Source organism: Hydra vulgaris, chromosome 11 (genome assembly GCF_038396675.1).
Source record: "Hydra vulgaris chromosome 11, alternate assembly HydraT2T_AEP".
Lineage (NCBI taxonomy): Eukaryota > Metazoa > Cnidaria > Hydrozoa > Anthoathecata > Hydridae > Hydra > Hydra vulgaris.
Genome location: NC_088930.1, coordinates 8807501 through 8826103, shown reverse-complemented (window position 1 = coordinate 8826103; position 18603 = coordinate 8807501). Strand labels below are relative to the sequence as shown.

Here is an 18603-nt window from a genome sequence, read left to right as displayed (position 1 = left end):
GTAAAGATTTCATATCATCTCCGGGACTTTTTTTTTCATTATATTTTTTATTTTTTTCATTATTTTCAGAACTAAATATCTCTATTTTAACACCATTATCAATCTTTCCATCACGTAATTCAAAATATCTCCATCCATGCTAAGTTCCACGCATAGCACTATATAATGATGGATATAATGTAATTTCTCCTGTTTCCATGTTAGTTAAATTAATAAACACTGTATGATTTCTAATTAATTTTAATCTTTCATATTTTGGATCTGTAATATTTTCGGGTGTTTCACGATTTTTTCTAGGTCTCCCAACTGGATTCTTCACATTTGTTTTTTTTTACTGGATGCATTCTAGGTCCAACTGATCTTCTATCATTTATTTATTTCATTTCAGTCATAACAGATTCTTTATTTAATAACCCGTTATCCATAGGAATCATTAGCAATGTAGCGAGATTGTTAGATATTTTTGAAATGTTATTTCCTTCAAATAGATTTTTTAAACTTTTCTTTGTACATTTCATATTCATTTTATTATATAGAGAAAATTTTTTTTGATAATTTTCGAAAATTTTTTAAAAAACGATATTCACTTTATTTCCATCTAATTGAAATTGCAACAATTGCATTAAATGTTGCTTTAATTTTTACATCTACTACTGATGATTTTAATCTTTCTGATTGTTTACTAACATCAAAAAACATAAGTGGGTATAAATCTTTATATTCAAAAGGAGGTATGTTGCTTTGTGTATCAATTCATTCACTCCATAAAATTTTTCACTAAACACAAATGCATCTCATTAAGCTCTTGAAAATTGCTGATTTGGAAATAATAAATTATAATCAACAGCAGGATATCTTTCCTGATTAAGTATAATGTACATATTTTTCTATTCACAATGATCAAATATTAAAGAATTAAGTTCTGGACTTCCATCCTTATTTGTTTGAAATCCAACAATAATGTATCTTGGTTTTTCAGGAGATGTCTTTACGCTCAGTCTCCAAGAAAATGTAGTAGATTGTGAAACAGATATAGTATCACACTACCGCGCGCAAAAAGTTACTAGAATTGTCACTTTTGATTTAATAGTTTTATAAAGATTAATCCTTTCTACATCTGATGGAGTCACAAGCGGTATAAATAATGATATTTTATCAAGATTAACTTTTCCTGCAGCTGCAGTAGCGTCTAAAAATTACATCATCATTACTTTTTCTTACAAGAGTTAGTGTATGTTTACATCCATAAATAATTTTGTTGTAATCATCGAAGAATCCAAAAATGTGTCTTAAAGGTATGCTGAATGAAAATGTTCCTTTTGTAGTTGGTTTCTGAATTATGTATGCTTGTCTTACTGCAAACCCTATATTATCAGCAAGTACTGTTGTTGTTATAGAATCTTCATACCACAATTGATTTAATCCTTGTGCTAATTGAAAATGGGTATTTAAGCATTCCAAAAATTGTAGTTGCTTAACCTGGATGATAAACAGCTTCTACTTTTTGGTTTGATAGTTGGTATGTTATTTGACTAAATAAATGCATAATACCATTATTTGTAAGTGACACTGCATCTGCATTTTGTTTTTTTATATACAATATAAAAACTTTTTTTTTTTGCGAACTAATAATTGTAAAAAAAATTACGCAAGTCTAAGACCGCATCCTTTTTTAACTAGATCTTCTATTCTTATAGCATTTTCATTTGAGATTTTTTTCTGTTGATTTTTTATCGCAGCCCCCATCATTGTTATATTTATATTTGTAGTTACCTCATCTCCCTTTTTTATTAATTTTGAAAATATTTTTTTTCCTTTTGTCACTAATAGCAGTAATTGGTTGTAAAATAATTTTGAAGATGCTTTATCAATTAATTGTTTTCCTTTTTCAACTGCAACATCTCTAGCTGCTTCTATTGCTGATGTTGAAAGCTCTTTTCCTGCTGATTTAGCAGCAGTTAATGCAGTTTTTTCTTATTCGCTAGCAGCCAACCTATTCAACATAGCTGATGATAATCTTGTTGCTTTTGACGCCGCTGCTCGTTTAAATAAATTTTTTATACTGTCGAACATACCACATCCTCCAACAACATGTTTCTTCATATATCTCTTATTATGAACAACTGACATTTTTTATGTGCTATTTATTTTTTTTATATGCATTGAGATATATGTAATTATAAATTATTATGTATCGATTTATACTGTGCACTATTTATAACACCTTGCCGTAATAATTCATCACAAATTGCAACAGCTTCATTTCTTGATCCAGTATTACCTGCTTTCAATGCAGCTATACGTAATACAAGCATTTCAATAAGTGCATTAAGGTCGCTAGGAAGAATTATAGCTTGTAATTCTGTTCCTTTTGATTCACGCTTCTCTTTTTTTTTATGTCTCTCCAAATTGGAGCTACTATTTCTCTGTATTTTCCACTTCTAGATGACCTTGGTTTTATGGGTTTTCAGAAGTAATTGCATCTGTTTGTATTAATATATTTTTATAATTTTTAAGATCATCTTCAGTATATAAGTTCTTATCAAACTTTGTTATCAAGTAGATATTTTACGATTAGTATACATTCTTAAATAATTTGTTGCAATTTTTCACAACTTAAAAGTTCTAGTTTCTTCATAAGAAACCATTAGTTATTTATATTCACACTCAGCCATTATTTCAGGATAAGCATTTGAAAAAGTGAGAGCAAAATTATTAGCTTGACCATGTAATTTAGATATGTTTTCTTTTATTCTAGCTTGACTATCAATGAATGGCTTGTACAATTTTGTCAAGTCTGTAAATTTTCTTCATCTTTTCATATAATTTATTCTGCTTAGTCTTATTTTCTAAGAATTCTTTAACAATTTCTAAGAATTCTTTAACAATTTCTAAGAATTCTTTAACAATTTCTAAGAATTCTTTAACAATTTCTAAGAATTCTTTAATAATTTGATCTCTTTTTTCACTATCTAAGAATTCTTTAACAATTTGATCTCTTCAGGATCTTCAATTTTTAGAAAAGGCATTTTATTTACTATAAATAAAAAAAACACAGCATAAGGATATATGCTGTGTTTTATGTTTTACGTTTTTTTAGTTTAAGCTTTTTTTACGTTTTATTTTAATAATTTATTTTGTGTTTTTACGTTTACATTTTCACTAAATCTACTTTGGAGTATATTAATTACCTCATCTCTTCCTTGTTTAATTAATGATTTCTTAGTTTGTTTATCAACTTCTGTTTTTATTTTTGTTCTAATTTGATTAAGCTTGAAATTTTTCAAGTTCACCGAGTATTTATTCATATTCATTGTCATTGTCATTGTCAAACATACAATAACTACTGGTGCTGCAATTATTGTTGTCAAAAAACCAATTCCATTAGTTCCAAGTGCTTGCTAAGAATACACTATCAATTGTTGAAATTATTTTTACAGCTCTATGATACTTTTTACTTAATATAGTTCTTTTTTCTCTCTCACACTCTATTTCTTTTTAAATCTCACAATTTTTTTGTAAACGATATACATGAGCTTGGTTTTCAACAGGTGTCTGACTTTCAGCAGGTGCATCTGGAAGAGTTGGGTATATTTTATTATAATTATATTCCAATTTTAATAAGGAAAAAAAAATTTCTTTTAAAAACTATTCAATAAATTAATAAGACATCTCTTTTTTTAATTAATACATCAGAATCAGAATTATTAACAAAATTTACTACAATATCAGCAACAGACTCTGATAATACAGAATGTAAACATAACATTTTTAACTTAAGTTCTTTTTTTAGTGAAACTAATGCAACACCTTCGTTAGTGTTACATTAGTTTCACTAAAAAAGTTAGTGGCTACATTAAACTCTGGCGATAAACAAACTGGAGAATCTGGAAGTTTTTATGCTTTATTAGGACAATGTTACTATTACGCTTAAAAAATTGTTCTAATGTAGTTTTTTTATTTAGCTCAAAAATTATGTTTGTATAACAAAAATAATTTAGCTCATAATTTATGGTTGTGATGTAACTATAAATTAATTTTTTATGTTTTTTATTTTTTGGCTTGGAGATTATGGTTATGATGTAACCATAATTTCTTAATAGATCATGGTTGTTATAAAATCTTAATTTTATTTTTATTATTTTTATTTTGGTTCAGAAATTATGGTTTTAAAAACAAGCATAATTTTTTGTACAATAGCATAATTTATGGTTGTAACAGTCATAAATTTTTGGCCCAGAATCCGCCTTTTATACTACTAATTGTTGTACAGTTCAAAATACCGATGAAACAGTATGTGATTTATGTGACTAGTGGCAGTGTGTTTGATTATACGATTAACTAACAACAGTTTGATTATGTATTATATTTGTTTAACTATATTTTATGCATTATTATTTGCTGTATTATAAAATATTTATTGTACTAAACCTTTAAAAATTTGTTTTTCTTTGAATTACGTAAAAAACTGGTGAGAACAGTTACAAAAAATTGTGCAATTTTTTGGAAAAAAACAAAAAAAATAAAAAAGGTTTTGTTTTTTAAATAAAATTTTAAACTCTTAAAATCCTTTAAAAACTGTACTAAAAAAATGCATTTAAAAGAAAACATGAAAATGATACACAGGAAGATAAAAAGAAAATTAGAATATTTAGAAAAAGAAAAGGCCAAAGGGGCGGCTATACCAGCGTTACTACAATATAGACTACACGGGGTAAAATCGACTAAATATTTTTTTGGTATAGAAAAACAGTCAAAATATTTTTTTTCAGAAATCTATAATAAAAGTCGCAAAACAAAAACTACCCGGAAGCCGGAGGAGATCGTTTTAGATTTTAAAATCTTTTACGAAAAATTTTATAAACTAAAAATAGATGATAGCGATTCTCAAGAATATTTATTTAACAATGCTTAAGTTAAAAAAGTGACAGCATGCAATAATTCTCTTTTAACAAAAAAATTATCATAGACAGAAACAAAAACAACTTTGTCTCAAATGAAAATAAAAAATCACCCAGGTCAGATGGTCTCATAGTAAAGTATTACAAAAAATACTTTTCTTAATAAGTAAAGATCAAACGGCAACACTAAATAACGCATTAAGCTCAGACGAAATGACTTGCTCACATAAAAAAACGTAAATTATACGTATCTTTAAAAAAAGAGACTTAAATAACAAAAGGAATCGGAGACCAATATCACTGACTAACTTTGACTATAAAATATTAATTAAAACAATTGCCCTAGACTGGTAGATATATTGCCAAATATGATAAATAATAATCAAACAGCGTGCATTAAAAATAGGTCCATAAACAACCTAAGTTACACTAGAGATATAATTAGTATTGCTATTACAGAAAATTTAGATGCATGCATTCTATCCCATAGATCAGGCAAAAGCTTTCGATCGAGTTGACAGATGTTTCGATCTAGTTGATGTTTTTTATATAAAATTCTTCCACATTTTGATTTTGATAAAGAATTATATAAAACCAATTTATAACTTCATAATGCTTAAGTAAAAAAAAAAAAAAAGAGAACTTTCGCAAGTCATAGAAAATTCGAGAAAGGCGTTCTTATCCATGATTTTACAACACACATTATACAAGCAGAAATATTTTCAACATACATAAGACAAAATAAAAACATAAAAGGAATAACTAACAATTATAGGCAAAAAATAATAATAATAAGCTGACGGAACTGATTATTTATGCAGTGATATCTCTACTAAAAGTATAGATAAAACCCCAAAACCTTAATTATAAAGCGACAAGTACTAAAATTAATTTTGCAAAATGTCATAGCATTTGGTTGGGAAGAAATAGATTTGCAGAAAAGAAATAGTTTTTAGATTTAACCGGAGACAAAAAATCATTCAAAAGTCTTTTCTAATACATGAAAGTTTACTTATGAATAAACTGATCTATGACATTAATGAATGAGCCAAGTTCTCTTTCAACTTAAAACCATGTCAAAAGTTAGCCAAAATAATAAACATAAAAAACCATCCCCACCACCAAACTGTTTTAATATATCTTTTACTAATATTCGTGGACTACAAAGCAACCTTCCATTGTTGAATCTCTTTTCTTGTAAAGTTCACCAGACTTGCTTGCTCTTTATAAGACTAATAGAACTTCCAATGCTCCTTCTTTATATCTCAGTGTTGATGAGTACTATCTTTTGATTCACAAAGACTCCAATAGTCACAAGCTTGGCTTGTGGGTATACATACGCATCAATTCACCTATTTGTCGCAAAATTAGTTTTGAATTCTATGACCATTCTTTTATGTGCTTCCGCTTAGCACCTCTTCACTCTATCACCTTTTTCTTTGTTCTTTCTTTTTCTCCTTCTTCCCAAGACAGAAGTTTCATTTAAAAGACACTCTTTTAAATGAAGCTTCTGATCAAGTTAACCTTGCCCTTTCTCTCTACCTCTCCGCCTAACATTGTTGTTAAAGGAGACTTTAATGCTCATCACACTGAATGACTTGGCTGTAGCATAATTGACCCTGCTGGCACTAAAACCCATAATTTCTGGATGTCTCAATTTTTTACTCAAGTAATTGACTTTGTAATTGGTTGGAAAAATGCCTGATTGAGTCTTGTTTTCCTGCCTGCTCGAAAGTGGGTTTTGAGATTCCAATTTTTAAAAACTGTGGTGAACTTTATGACACCCTAATTTATCGTCCGATCAGTCTTCTTTCTATTATTGATAAGGTTTTTGAGTCTTTGATCATCAAATTTCTAACATTCCATCTTGATTCAAATAACTCACTGCCAGACAATCAATATGGTTTTCGATCTTCTCGTTCTGCAGCTAATTTGCTAGCTGCTGTGACTGAAAGATTTGATTGTGCATTAGATGGAGGCGGCAAAGATTGGGGCTATTGCTCTTGATATATTTAAAACTTTCAATAAAGTTTGCCATACTGGTCTTCTTCATAATCTTGCTTCATATAGTGTATCTAGCAAAGTTTTTGAGATTATCAAATTGTATCATTCTAACTGCTTTATTAAAGCTATAATCAAAGGCCAACACTCTTCTTTATTTCTAGTAACTTCCGGGGGTAAATCATAGTTTTATTGTTGGTCCTGTTTTGTTTCTTATCTATATCAATAATCTTCCTGAAAATCTTACATTTAAAGTGGCTGATAACTCAACTTTATACTCCTGTCTTGACAAAATTCTCACTTTTGTAACAGATTAGGGCTCTCAGTGGCTTAAAAATTTTAACTGAACTAAAAAAAAAGTCAAAAAACTAATAAAATTAAAAGTTATCTCTCAAATTGTTCACTTTACTTTTATTGTTCTGACTCCACATAAAAATGTTATATATGTAAATCAGAGGATAAACAAACAATTTTAAGTGGGGTAATAAATTTTTCTGGCTAAATAAAAAATAAAATAAAAAAGTTGGGGCGTTGGAGTGGTAAACCTAACAAACAAACTCAAAGCAGCACAAAGACATTTTGTTTAAAAAGTTAATAACAAAAATTTAGAAGACCCATAGAAAGTAGCCATGATTCACACACAAAACTCTTATAGGAAGTTAAACTTAAACAAGTCTATTTTTGAAATAAACCCAACCCAATCTAAGGTACTTCCGCCGTTATTATAGACAATTATTATAAAACTTTTATAAAATGAAACTAGATTACAGGGTACCTAAAATTTGACTGGTCGAAAATTGAAATTAGTCGACTTTAAAAAATCTAATAGTCAGTTTAATCAACTATGGACTTCATACTAATCGACTAAAAACCAATTTAGTCGAATAAAAATCTTAAAATCATTAAATATTTTCGATTTAACTTTTCAATCGATTTAACTTTCAATCTTTAATTTTTGTTTGTTCATTTCATAACAATAACATATACTGTTATAACAATTAGCTATTTTTTTTTTGAATCTCTAAAGGTTTTATCTAACTCATCACATTATATTCATTAGCATTATTTATACCTAATTAAACGTTCGGTTATGTATTTCATTAATTTGTTTTTCTTTTGTTTACTCGATACTTGTGATTTTCAAGGCCGTTCGAAGCTGGCTCGGAACCCCAAAATTAAGTTGTAAAGCTCCAAATTCTAATGTCTTCTATACAATCATATTGTAAAAATTATTGTAAAAATTTTTTTTAGCATTTAAAGACTTTTTTTAGCAAATATTCAAGGTGGTCTCTAAATCATTGAAGTCTGGGAATAAATTGTTCCGTTTTCGGAGCGGGCCTTGTCTCATACTGTTTTGTTCCATTATTATTTAAATGATATGATGTTAAAAAATAGAAAGCGAATATAAATTACTTTATTATTTTTATTACAATTTATTTCAAAAAAGTATTCTCATTAATCAGAAATGTATTAAAAATACATTTCTGAAATATGAGAATACTTTATACTTATGAAAAAAAGAATTCTCATATTTCAGAAATGTATTAATTATTTAAAAGTTGTTATACCTATTAAATGGGTTAGTAAATAATACCCCAAGATGAAATGGAAGAATTACTTAATCAACCACTTTTTCTTTGATAATAACTTTAAAAACTATAGATATAAATTTTTAACCCCAGAAAAGATACATATCAATTTTTTAAGTGTGGAGACTGTGAGTATCCACACTTGAAAAATTATTACTTATAGGTATAATCTCTGGGCATCAAGTAGTTGAAGAAGTTTGCAAACGAATGGAAATTCTTTTTATTAAATGTCAACAAAAAAAAACACGCAAATAACAATAAAATATTTTTTAACTTTGCGCAAATCTTAATACCAACAAATGAAAGTAGTTTTACACTGCGCGACATAATGATAAGACACTCCAAAAATATTTAAAAAACTCTACTATAAATTTATATTTAAAAACTAATTTTTATAGTAAATGAGAGCAAAAGGATTACAAGTCTAAACAACATTTAAAAAATTATATTCTAAACCTAACTCGCATTTTATTAAAAAAAAACTGTTTTTTTAATGCGACAAAATTATAAGACACTTTTGGAAAAAATTCATATAAATTGTCATTTATATAAGAAGACGTCTCAATTTTAAACAATCAATAGTGGGTACTTTTACCAATTTTTTGAATCACTTCAATCATTCTAGAAGGTAAAGAATCATACAGCTTTTTTATGTACGAAATATCAATTGCATCCCATGCAGATCCATCTATCCGGTCCATCAAGACAAAATCGTTTTTCATCAGAAAATACTACTTGTTGTCTTCTTTGCATATTATGTAGTCCTTTGCAGAAGTTATTCGATTGTTTATGTGATTTGTTGTCAAAGGTGGTTTTCACTGAAGGTTTTTTTGCGCGAAAGGTGAAAAGAATTATGAATAACTCGCTGAACAGTACGTTAATTAGCAATCAAACCTGCTTCTGCAGCAATTTGACGTGAAGTTAATGAATTTGAAGCTTGTCTCAAAAACCTTTGCCTATCACGGTCACTTTATGTTGATGGATGTCCGGGACTTTTTTTTATTCCATATATATGAGGACTATTAACGTAGTTTTAAATCACAGTTCGGCTGCGTCAAATAGCTCTAGCCATGTAACAAACTGAGTGACCCATTTTGGATAACTTTTTTCTCATCTGGACTCAACGGTGCAGCACGACCCATTTTTAATTAATTTGATATTTATATATCAAATACATTTATATATTTATACTTAATAAAAAAAAACCTTAACTAAATTTCTGACAGTTCGCAAAAGTTTACTGTTAAATAATCGTCTTTGGTGTTTACATCAAATAAATATTCTTAATTGCCCACAACTGCGGGTTACAAATAAAACGATTTTTGTAAATTTGTCTTATATTTTTGTCGCACTGAAAAAATGTTGTTTTTTATAAAATGCGAGTTACGTTAAAAGAAAATTTGTTAAAACGCTGTCTAAGTTGTAAACCCTTTGCTTTCATTTACAATAAAAATTAGTTTTTAAATATAAATGTATAGTAGAGTTTTATAAATCTTTTTGGGGTGTCTTATCTTTATGTCGCGCAGTGTATTTGAAAATAAAGAAATGACAATATATGTCCACAGTGCAAAACGGAAAACGAAACCTTATAGCATATGATGTATGAATGGGAAAACGTGCAACCTTTATTTTAATTTTTATTATATGTTTTGGATCAAATTTATTCTATAGAATATCCTTATTTTATTACTCAGAAATTTATTCTGTTCAAATACGGTGCTGACGTGGGAAACAAAAAGTTTAGCTATATTTTATTAGAAACTCTTGTATGAGAAATATATTCTAAAAGAATGAAAAGTTATTCTGAAAAGCTTTAGTGTAAAGTTTTTACACGAAACCCAGCGAGCATTTGTTTTTAAAAGTTACGTTCTAAATGTCTTTTAAACGTCTTTTAAACATTCTTACGTAAAGAACGTTTAAAAGGCGTTTAAAAAACGTTTAAAAGACATTTAGAACGCAACTTTTAAAAACAAATGCCCGTAGGGAAGGTTTGAATATAAAGATAAACGTTTGCTTGTAAACGAGTGGCTATTAGTAATTGATCAAAATGAAAAAAAAAATCAAATAAAAAGACGAATTAAAAAACATTTAAAAAAAAGGAGTTTTAAACCTAGTTGCTGATATAAATAACTACATCGAATCATTTTTTATTTCAATATTCTCTCGGTTTATTTTCTCGCTGATAAACATAACAATATTAAATAATTTTTTTTTTTTAACTTTTTTTGCTGCCGTTATTTATTTGTTATATATAAGTCAAAAAGATATCTTTGTAAAACATGTCTTATTTATTTTTGAACAGTAAAACTTTTTTATACAAACAAACCGGTATGACCCATGAATCAAGAGTATAATGAATGACAGAATAAGTTAAAATCTAATCGCTAATACACGAATCTAAAACAGTTATGATAGTTTTTACATTTCGTTCTTGCATTTTCTTATATATATAAAAATTTAAAATATATATATATATATATCTATATATATATATATATATATATATATATATATATATATATATATATATATATATATATATATATATATATACATAGCGGATGCCACAAATGGTCCATTAAGTAACAGATGAGCAAAACTACAGTGGACTGCTAAAAAAGCCTATACAGGTCCCTTGCAAATCCACTACCAAAAAGGTTTGCTGGGTATTTTTTAAATGTAAAGCATATATGTTCGCAATATATGCTGGCATGAAAAGCTTCTATTTAACTTTTATATACTTTGACATTTTGTAAAATATTTTTAGTACCCATTTATTTTTAAAGAGTATAATACCAATCAATTTAAATATATTTTATTGTCCATATTTTAAATAAACAAAATTGGAAAAAACAAGATGAAGTCTTAGTGTTAATAAGAGTTGTTTTTTTTTTATTGTAGAATAAATATTAAAAATCCAAAAGACTTTACAAAGAAATATTAACGGACAACAAATATAAATAAGAAACCAATAAAATAATTACAAAATGACTTAGTATATAACCAATCAATATAATCAAAATAAAATAAACTGTCATTTTTAATTAAATAGGTACGTTGATGTTATAATTGAATGTTTATTTATTAAGTGAGGAATTTTCCCATTTAATGTGAATCGCTTCTTTAACTTATGTTTAGTCAAAGCAGTATCTGAAATAAATTACTAATACACAGGTTTTTACAACTAACAGATGTAATTAAATGTTTATATATATGGGAACTTTATCAGTCCTAAGGTGTCCATTAATTAATATCAACAATTCGAACATACAACTACAACCTGTCAAACATCTTTCATATTTATTGTCTCCACAACTACCAAAACCGTTTTGCACTTTAGATTCATTGTCATTTACTGAAAAACTATCAACATAGCAACTGATTTATTCTTTATAGATAAAACTTACTTAAAACAACTTTAAAGATAAAACTTACTTAAACAACTTTCTTAAACTGAGTTTAAGAAGCTACTACAAATTTCAACATTCGGGTCCCATTTTTTATAATAACAAAAAGGAAATCAGATCGTATATTGATTAAAAAATGAACCCATCTGTTTAAATTTTAGTTAAAAACTCAAATATAAAATGCTTAAACCTTCCCTTCATTGGAACTTTTTCTAATTATACTAAAATTAAAATAACTATTCATAATATAATCTCTCAGCGTTCAAAAATTATGATCATATAAAATTTGTAAACTCCCTCTAATTGCGAGGGTTCAAACTTTATATGGTCATAATTTTTGAACGCTGAAATATTTTACTATGAAATTTAAAACTTATTGATGAATATAAATCCAGTTGAGATTGGTACAAAAATATTTTATCAACTTATTGCTCACACAATTAGAAAAGAAAGCGGGGGCAAAAATTTTGCAACTTTTTTGTTTCCAGACTCCAATCGTCGCAGTTTTTTTGCAAAATAATCCTTATTTGACATAAGTATAAACATATAATTGTTTTAACTTACAGACATAGAGATTGCTTCATGTTTGGAAGTTGGCTCAAATACCAAAAAATGCAGGATCTGCCCTCTGCTTTGTGTATTATGCAAGTTTGGCTTTAAAAAAGAAGGTCAAAGTGCATGAAAAAGGTCTGAAAACATTGGTTCGATTAATCAAAAAATAAAACTATGATCAAAATATGCAGGTAATAATTTGTTCAACCATCAAACTTTTAGAGGAAAGATCTTTAGATCGGTTTATTAAAACTTCACATTTATAAATTAAAGCAAATTTTCTGAATCATAGTTTATTATACTATTATACAACGCACCTTGTGAACGATACAATTTTATTTTTGTAACTATATTTATCACAGCAAAATGTTATATATTATATAACATAACTAATTTAATGGTGGTTAACTATTAAAATCCGTGCTTAAGGTTTATTGACTTATTTACATTTGTTGAAGGTTTGCGATGAGAAAACATACCAGATAAGTTATTTTTGCACATTTTAGCTATCTAAAAGGCCAGTTATGACAGAACACAATAGTACAACATTACTAGTTCATAAATATTAATCATTATCTGTACAAAGAAAGAAACTAGAAATCTACATTCTTTTTTATTGAATTCATTATCTTTTAGTGTTTCGTCAGTCAATAGCAAAGATCTTATTAACTGTGAAGAACTTATCAACTGTGAAGATCTTATCAACTGTGAAGAACTTATCAACTGTGAAGATCTTATTAACTGTGAAGAAGCTGAGATAAAGTGATCGTCAAAAGATTTTTTTAAATGGTCTTAAGTTTAATAAAGCAATGTTTAAAAAAAAAAGAATTTTTATCAATGGTTGTTTTGGCCAACAGCAAATACCTACAAAAACAGTCTAATTATTGTAGCTGTTCAACACTTTTTTTCAAATAGACTTGCACCAATTTCATAAAAAGACGTTGAACTGTTCTTTGACTTTGAGTATACCCATCTCTCATTATTCAAAAATGATTTAACTCTGAAAGCAAACAAATATTTTAATACAAAGCGATTCTTCCCGACAATGAAATGAATTTAAGTACAAATCTCGGTTTGTGTAAATATGTTCTCTCTAAAAACAGCACATTTTTACGTTTATCCAATGACAGTCTTCATTCTATGTATCAAATTTCAGCTCTATACTATTTTTTTCTAGGTTCGACGATGTTTTAATCTAATTCTTTCCGACTATTTGGTTAATGTGGTATTTTAATAAATAAAACAAAATATTCGATTGGTTATTTGAGTTTTATAAATAAAAATTTAACGTTCAAATATGCGATTGTTTTTTTAAAATAAAACTTATATTTTTACTTACTTTTACTACTAATTTACTTACTTAATATAATTTACTTATTAAATATTCCTGAAAGAAAAAAAACACTGTAAAGTATATAACTTTTCTTACTAAATATTTATAAAATATTCCTGGAAGAAAACCACAGTAAAGAACAGAGTAATGTAAGGTACACAAGTAGCTTTGTTCTTTTTTAAACTACTAAGATAACAAATACCAATAACAAATATAAAAAAAGAATTTTTACAGTAATAAAAAAAAAGTTTTTTAAAAAATTATATAAAATTACTTTCTAAAAAGCCTTATAAAACCATATTAATAAAATCTCATAAAAACATATTTAAACTTCTTTGTTGAAAATTACCTGCTGGATTTGTTGATTTTGTGTTCTGTTTAAGTTTATTATATCGAACAGAAATTTTGTCTAGCCAAATATATATAACATAAAATAGTCCAAACAACAAAACAATTAAAATTAGTGAAATAATGAAAAGGATAACTCGAGTGTTTACTTTTGTTAAATGTACTGAATTGTCTAATCCTGGCGAAAGAGTAAAAAATTGTCTTTTAGGTCCAACTGTTGGCAGTTCACCTAAAAAAAAAGTTTATATTTTTTGAAATTTTTATTATTTCGTATATATTTGTTTTACAAAGTTAATACTAGTTGAGAAAAAAACTTGCTTTAAATAATTGAGATAAATTTTACCTGGAATTGGCATTTCTGGACCACAATTAGAAGTAGGAGTGGGAAATTGTCCAGACGGATTAGGGTCAGAGTCTGACGTGGCAGGTTTTATTTGTATTAGCTTAAACAAGTCAAATTCGACAGTTGTTTGAAAACGCATTGTTGCACTTGGAAGTGGATGAATTACTAATTTTGCTCCACTCATGCACCCAACGAACGAAGTAGATAATAAATAAGGATCCGCCTTTATTCCGTTGTTAATAATTTTTCCAACTCTAAAACTATGTGCAACTCCAAAGGTATCAATCGCAGTACCTAAATTTTTGTTATTTTCATCAATGTAGCGCTCAATAATATTTTCACTAACTTTTAAGCCATAATTTGGCACGCTCAGGTATACTTCGTTCGTAGAAAACTTAACTCTTGCTACGTTGTGTTCATTATTGCTTAATTTGCGTTCTAAAATAGTCAGAGTTCGAGTTTCTGTATCGGCAATAAATCCATTTGAAAGGGTATTTTTATTTTTGAAGGAATAAAATATTGTCAAATATCCACCAGATAATGCAAGGGAAATATGACGTCCATTACGTCCACTTAATTGAGCTAGTACTACGTTTTCTTCGGTAGTTTTAAAACCTATAACAAACGTGGCAGTTGCAACGGAATCGTTAACACTATTATTGGCTTTCAGTAGATCATATGATATAAATTGATCCCCTGAGAATTTCATTGGATATGTTTCTACATTAAGAAATGTTATTAAATTCATTACTTATTTTTGTATGTTAGGAAAACTACGTATGAAGTTAAATGAATTAAAAAGACAATTTACAATATATATATAAATATATATATATATATATATATATATTTGTATATATATATATATATATATATATATATATATGTATATATATATATATATATATATATATATATATATATATATATATATATATATATATATATATATATATATATGTATATATATATATATATATATATATATATATATATATATATATATATATATATATATATATATATATATGTATATATATATATATATATATATATATATATACGTATATATATATATTTATATTTAAAATTTGCTCTACCGTTTTGGCAATATTTTCCGTCATACGGCGATATTGAACAATTACATTGAAAAGCATTATAATGATCTATGCATTCTCCGTAATTGCATGGTTTGTTTAATAAAATGCACGCAGAACCACACCCTGGGTATACACCGTAATCTTCTTGTCCTTCAGCAATGTGATGAATATTAGAAATCCGTCCATTGATATACTGTATAAATATAGAGTTTGTTTAACACACAAAAATCAAATAAATAAGTATATATATATATATATATATATATATATATATATATATATATATATATATATATATATATATATATATATATATATATATATATATATATATCATACATCAAAACGCACTTTTTTTTGCGTATTGCGTATGGACCTTTCCCATAAATCGGCAACTGCGCAATGCATTGTGGTAGTTGTATTCATTTAAATCAAAACAATCCGATTAAAGTATTAGGAATTAAATATTATTATAATGATTAGTTCTTTTAATGCTAATTTAGAAAATAAAATTGATGCTAGTTCTTTTCAGAACTCTTGCCAGGCATCTAAAGCTATGTTTCGGGAACTTAAGCATGATGAGCTTATTGCTGTTGACGAAGAAGAATCTATAAACAGGAGTATATCAACTTGGTCAAGAGACATTTCACTTTTACCAAATATATCTCACAATTTTATCAAGAAATATCTTGTTAATGATACTATACATATTGATAATTGTAAAAAAGGAGCCAATAAACACCAAACTCTTGGCTATCGTTTATTTAAAGAAAACTATGTCAAAAATGTATGTGTTAAAGCGAATGTAACAGCATCCATAAATTTGTTTATTGTTAAGTCTAATGTTGCTGCTTCTATGAAACGTAAACAATACGAAGTTTTTATACACTTGTGCCAATCTACTGGTGAAATATTTTATTCGAAATGCCATTGTAAAGCTGGTGCGGGGGGCTGTTGTAAGCATGTTGCTGCATCATTATATCAACTAGTTGATTATAAAGAGTTAGACATTAAAGTGGTCCCAGAAACAGAAACATGTACTGATGTTTTACAGATATGACATGTACCAGGTGAATCATCCAACTCTGAAGCAATTTTGTTTTCAAACTTAAATTTTGAAAAAGCTGACGCTTTTAAAGACAAAAATAGTACTCGAAAAAGACCTTTAGTTTCAGGAACACGTAGATACCATTCATTACCAAATTGTTACGAAACCTCAACTTTACAACTTCAAACTCTTTGTAAAGGTTTAGAAAATCTCTGCCAGGGGACATATATATCTTCAATAATTCGTGATAATAACTTTCAGGCATGTTCCTTTTTTAATTCATCTCTGTCAACATTTATAGACAATGATATTGCAGAACCTTTTAGTAAAAAAGATGACCGATTGATTATTATTACTCTATTTGACAATTTAAAAAAGGTGATTGATTTAAGTTGTTTGTCTACTGAACAAAAAGCATTTGTAGAATTACATTTAATTGTTGATATTGAGGAAGCTAAAAATATTGAAGTCAATACAGTTAAACAATCTGAAAGTACATTATGGTATCAAGAAAGATGCAAACGATTGACAGCTTCAAATTTTGGTACTGTAATAAATAGGTGGAAAAAAATTAACCCTACATCAATTTTAAAAAAATGTTTACAAACAAAAAATATCAAAGCAGGAGAAAACTGTATGTGGGGAAAGGTTAATGAAGATATAGCAATAAAACTATATGAAAACATAACGAAGTCAAGTGTTACTCGATGTGGTTTTTTTATAAACCCAAAATGCCCTTGGTTGGGTTGTAGCCCTGATGGAGTAGTTAGCGCTGAAAAAGTACTTGAAGTGAAATGTCCTTCTTCAAAAAAACATTTAACAATTAAAGAAGCGTGTCAAGATAAAAACTTTTATTTGAAATTTAACGATAGTGCTCCAAAATTAAAAATAAACCATCCTTATTACTAACAGTGTCAAGGCGTTATGGCACTAACAGAAACTAAAACAATTGATTTTATTGTATACACAGAAAAATCATTGCACATCGAAACAATAGAGTATGATGCGGAATTATGGAATACAATTATTTTTCCAGAGTTAACAGATTTTTATTTCAAATTTATGTCATCAGAAATATTTAAAGTAAAATAAACGTTTACAGAATATTTATAAAATGTTTCTTTTTTTGTCTGGTTACATTATTTGCTATCAGTTTTTATTAGAGGTGGCAGAAAAGTAACTAAATAACAAACTATGACCCATATTTTGTTCATGTCAGCAGCCATTGAAAGTGGAAATGTGTTTTGTAATATTCTGTAGTTTTTGATTCTTGCAATTGCACGTTCGACATGAATTCGCACAGATGCAATTCGTCTTGTTTCTAATTCTTTTTCCAATGTAAGTTGAAAATCGCCTTCAAGAAATGGTGGTATGTTGAGACTAATTCCTTTTGGTAAGTCATTTACGATATCGAAACCTCTATCAGCCATCAGGCTATCACCTTTTTCTAATAATTTTAGTATGCCACAGTGATTTGTTATCTGTTTATCACTTGATCTTCCAGCATATAAATCAGATACAAATGTAATGGCACCACTCGGTGCAATACCAATCAAACCCTTTGCTGTGTGATGATGTTTATATTTTGAAAACATAGCTGATTGAGTGCGATAGCTAGTTGGCATCACAGTAAATATTTCTGTACAGTCTATAATTACACGAGTATTAGCGTATACATCTTTAAAGCAGCTAGGCATTGTTTCATTAACTAGTTTTTTTGTTGGCCATATTGGAATTGATCTAAATTTTATGTGCAAAAAATCATACCAAGTAATTAATATCCTACTGGTAGTGCTTGATGAAATAATAAACCGTATTGCTAAATCTTCTATAGGAAAGGCGCAACGTAGTCGAATTAGCACCATGAAAAATTCCTCTTCAACGTTTAATATACGTGATCTTCCTCTTGTTTTAGATGAAGAATTTTCACTTAAATCGTCAGCAACAGTAGACATTGAACCCCAATAATTTAGTGAATATA

General features: G+C 27.6%; 1 protein-coding gene across 1 annotated transcript in view; it reads right to left on the bottom strand.

Moving 5' to 3' along the window:
- Positions 1-13857: 13857 nt before the first annotated feature.
- The window catches only part of LOC100203834 (contactin-associated protein like 5-3), a 30231-nt gene continuing 25485 nt past the window's right edge, over positions 13858-18603 (bottom strand). The window contains exons 6-8 of the mRNA XM_065810008.1: positions 15575-15767; positions 14475-15194; positions 13858-14360 (exon numbers count right to left, since the gene is read on the bottom strand). Coding sequence (XP_065666080.1) covers positions 14095-14360; positions 14475-15194; positions 15575-15767 — 1179 coding nt within the window. The 3' untranslated portion in view covers positions 13858-14094. The remainder of the gene's footprint in view (positions 14361-14474; positions 15195-15574; positions 15768-18603) is intronic.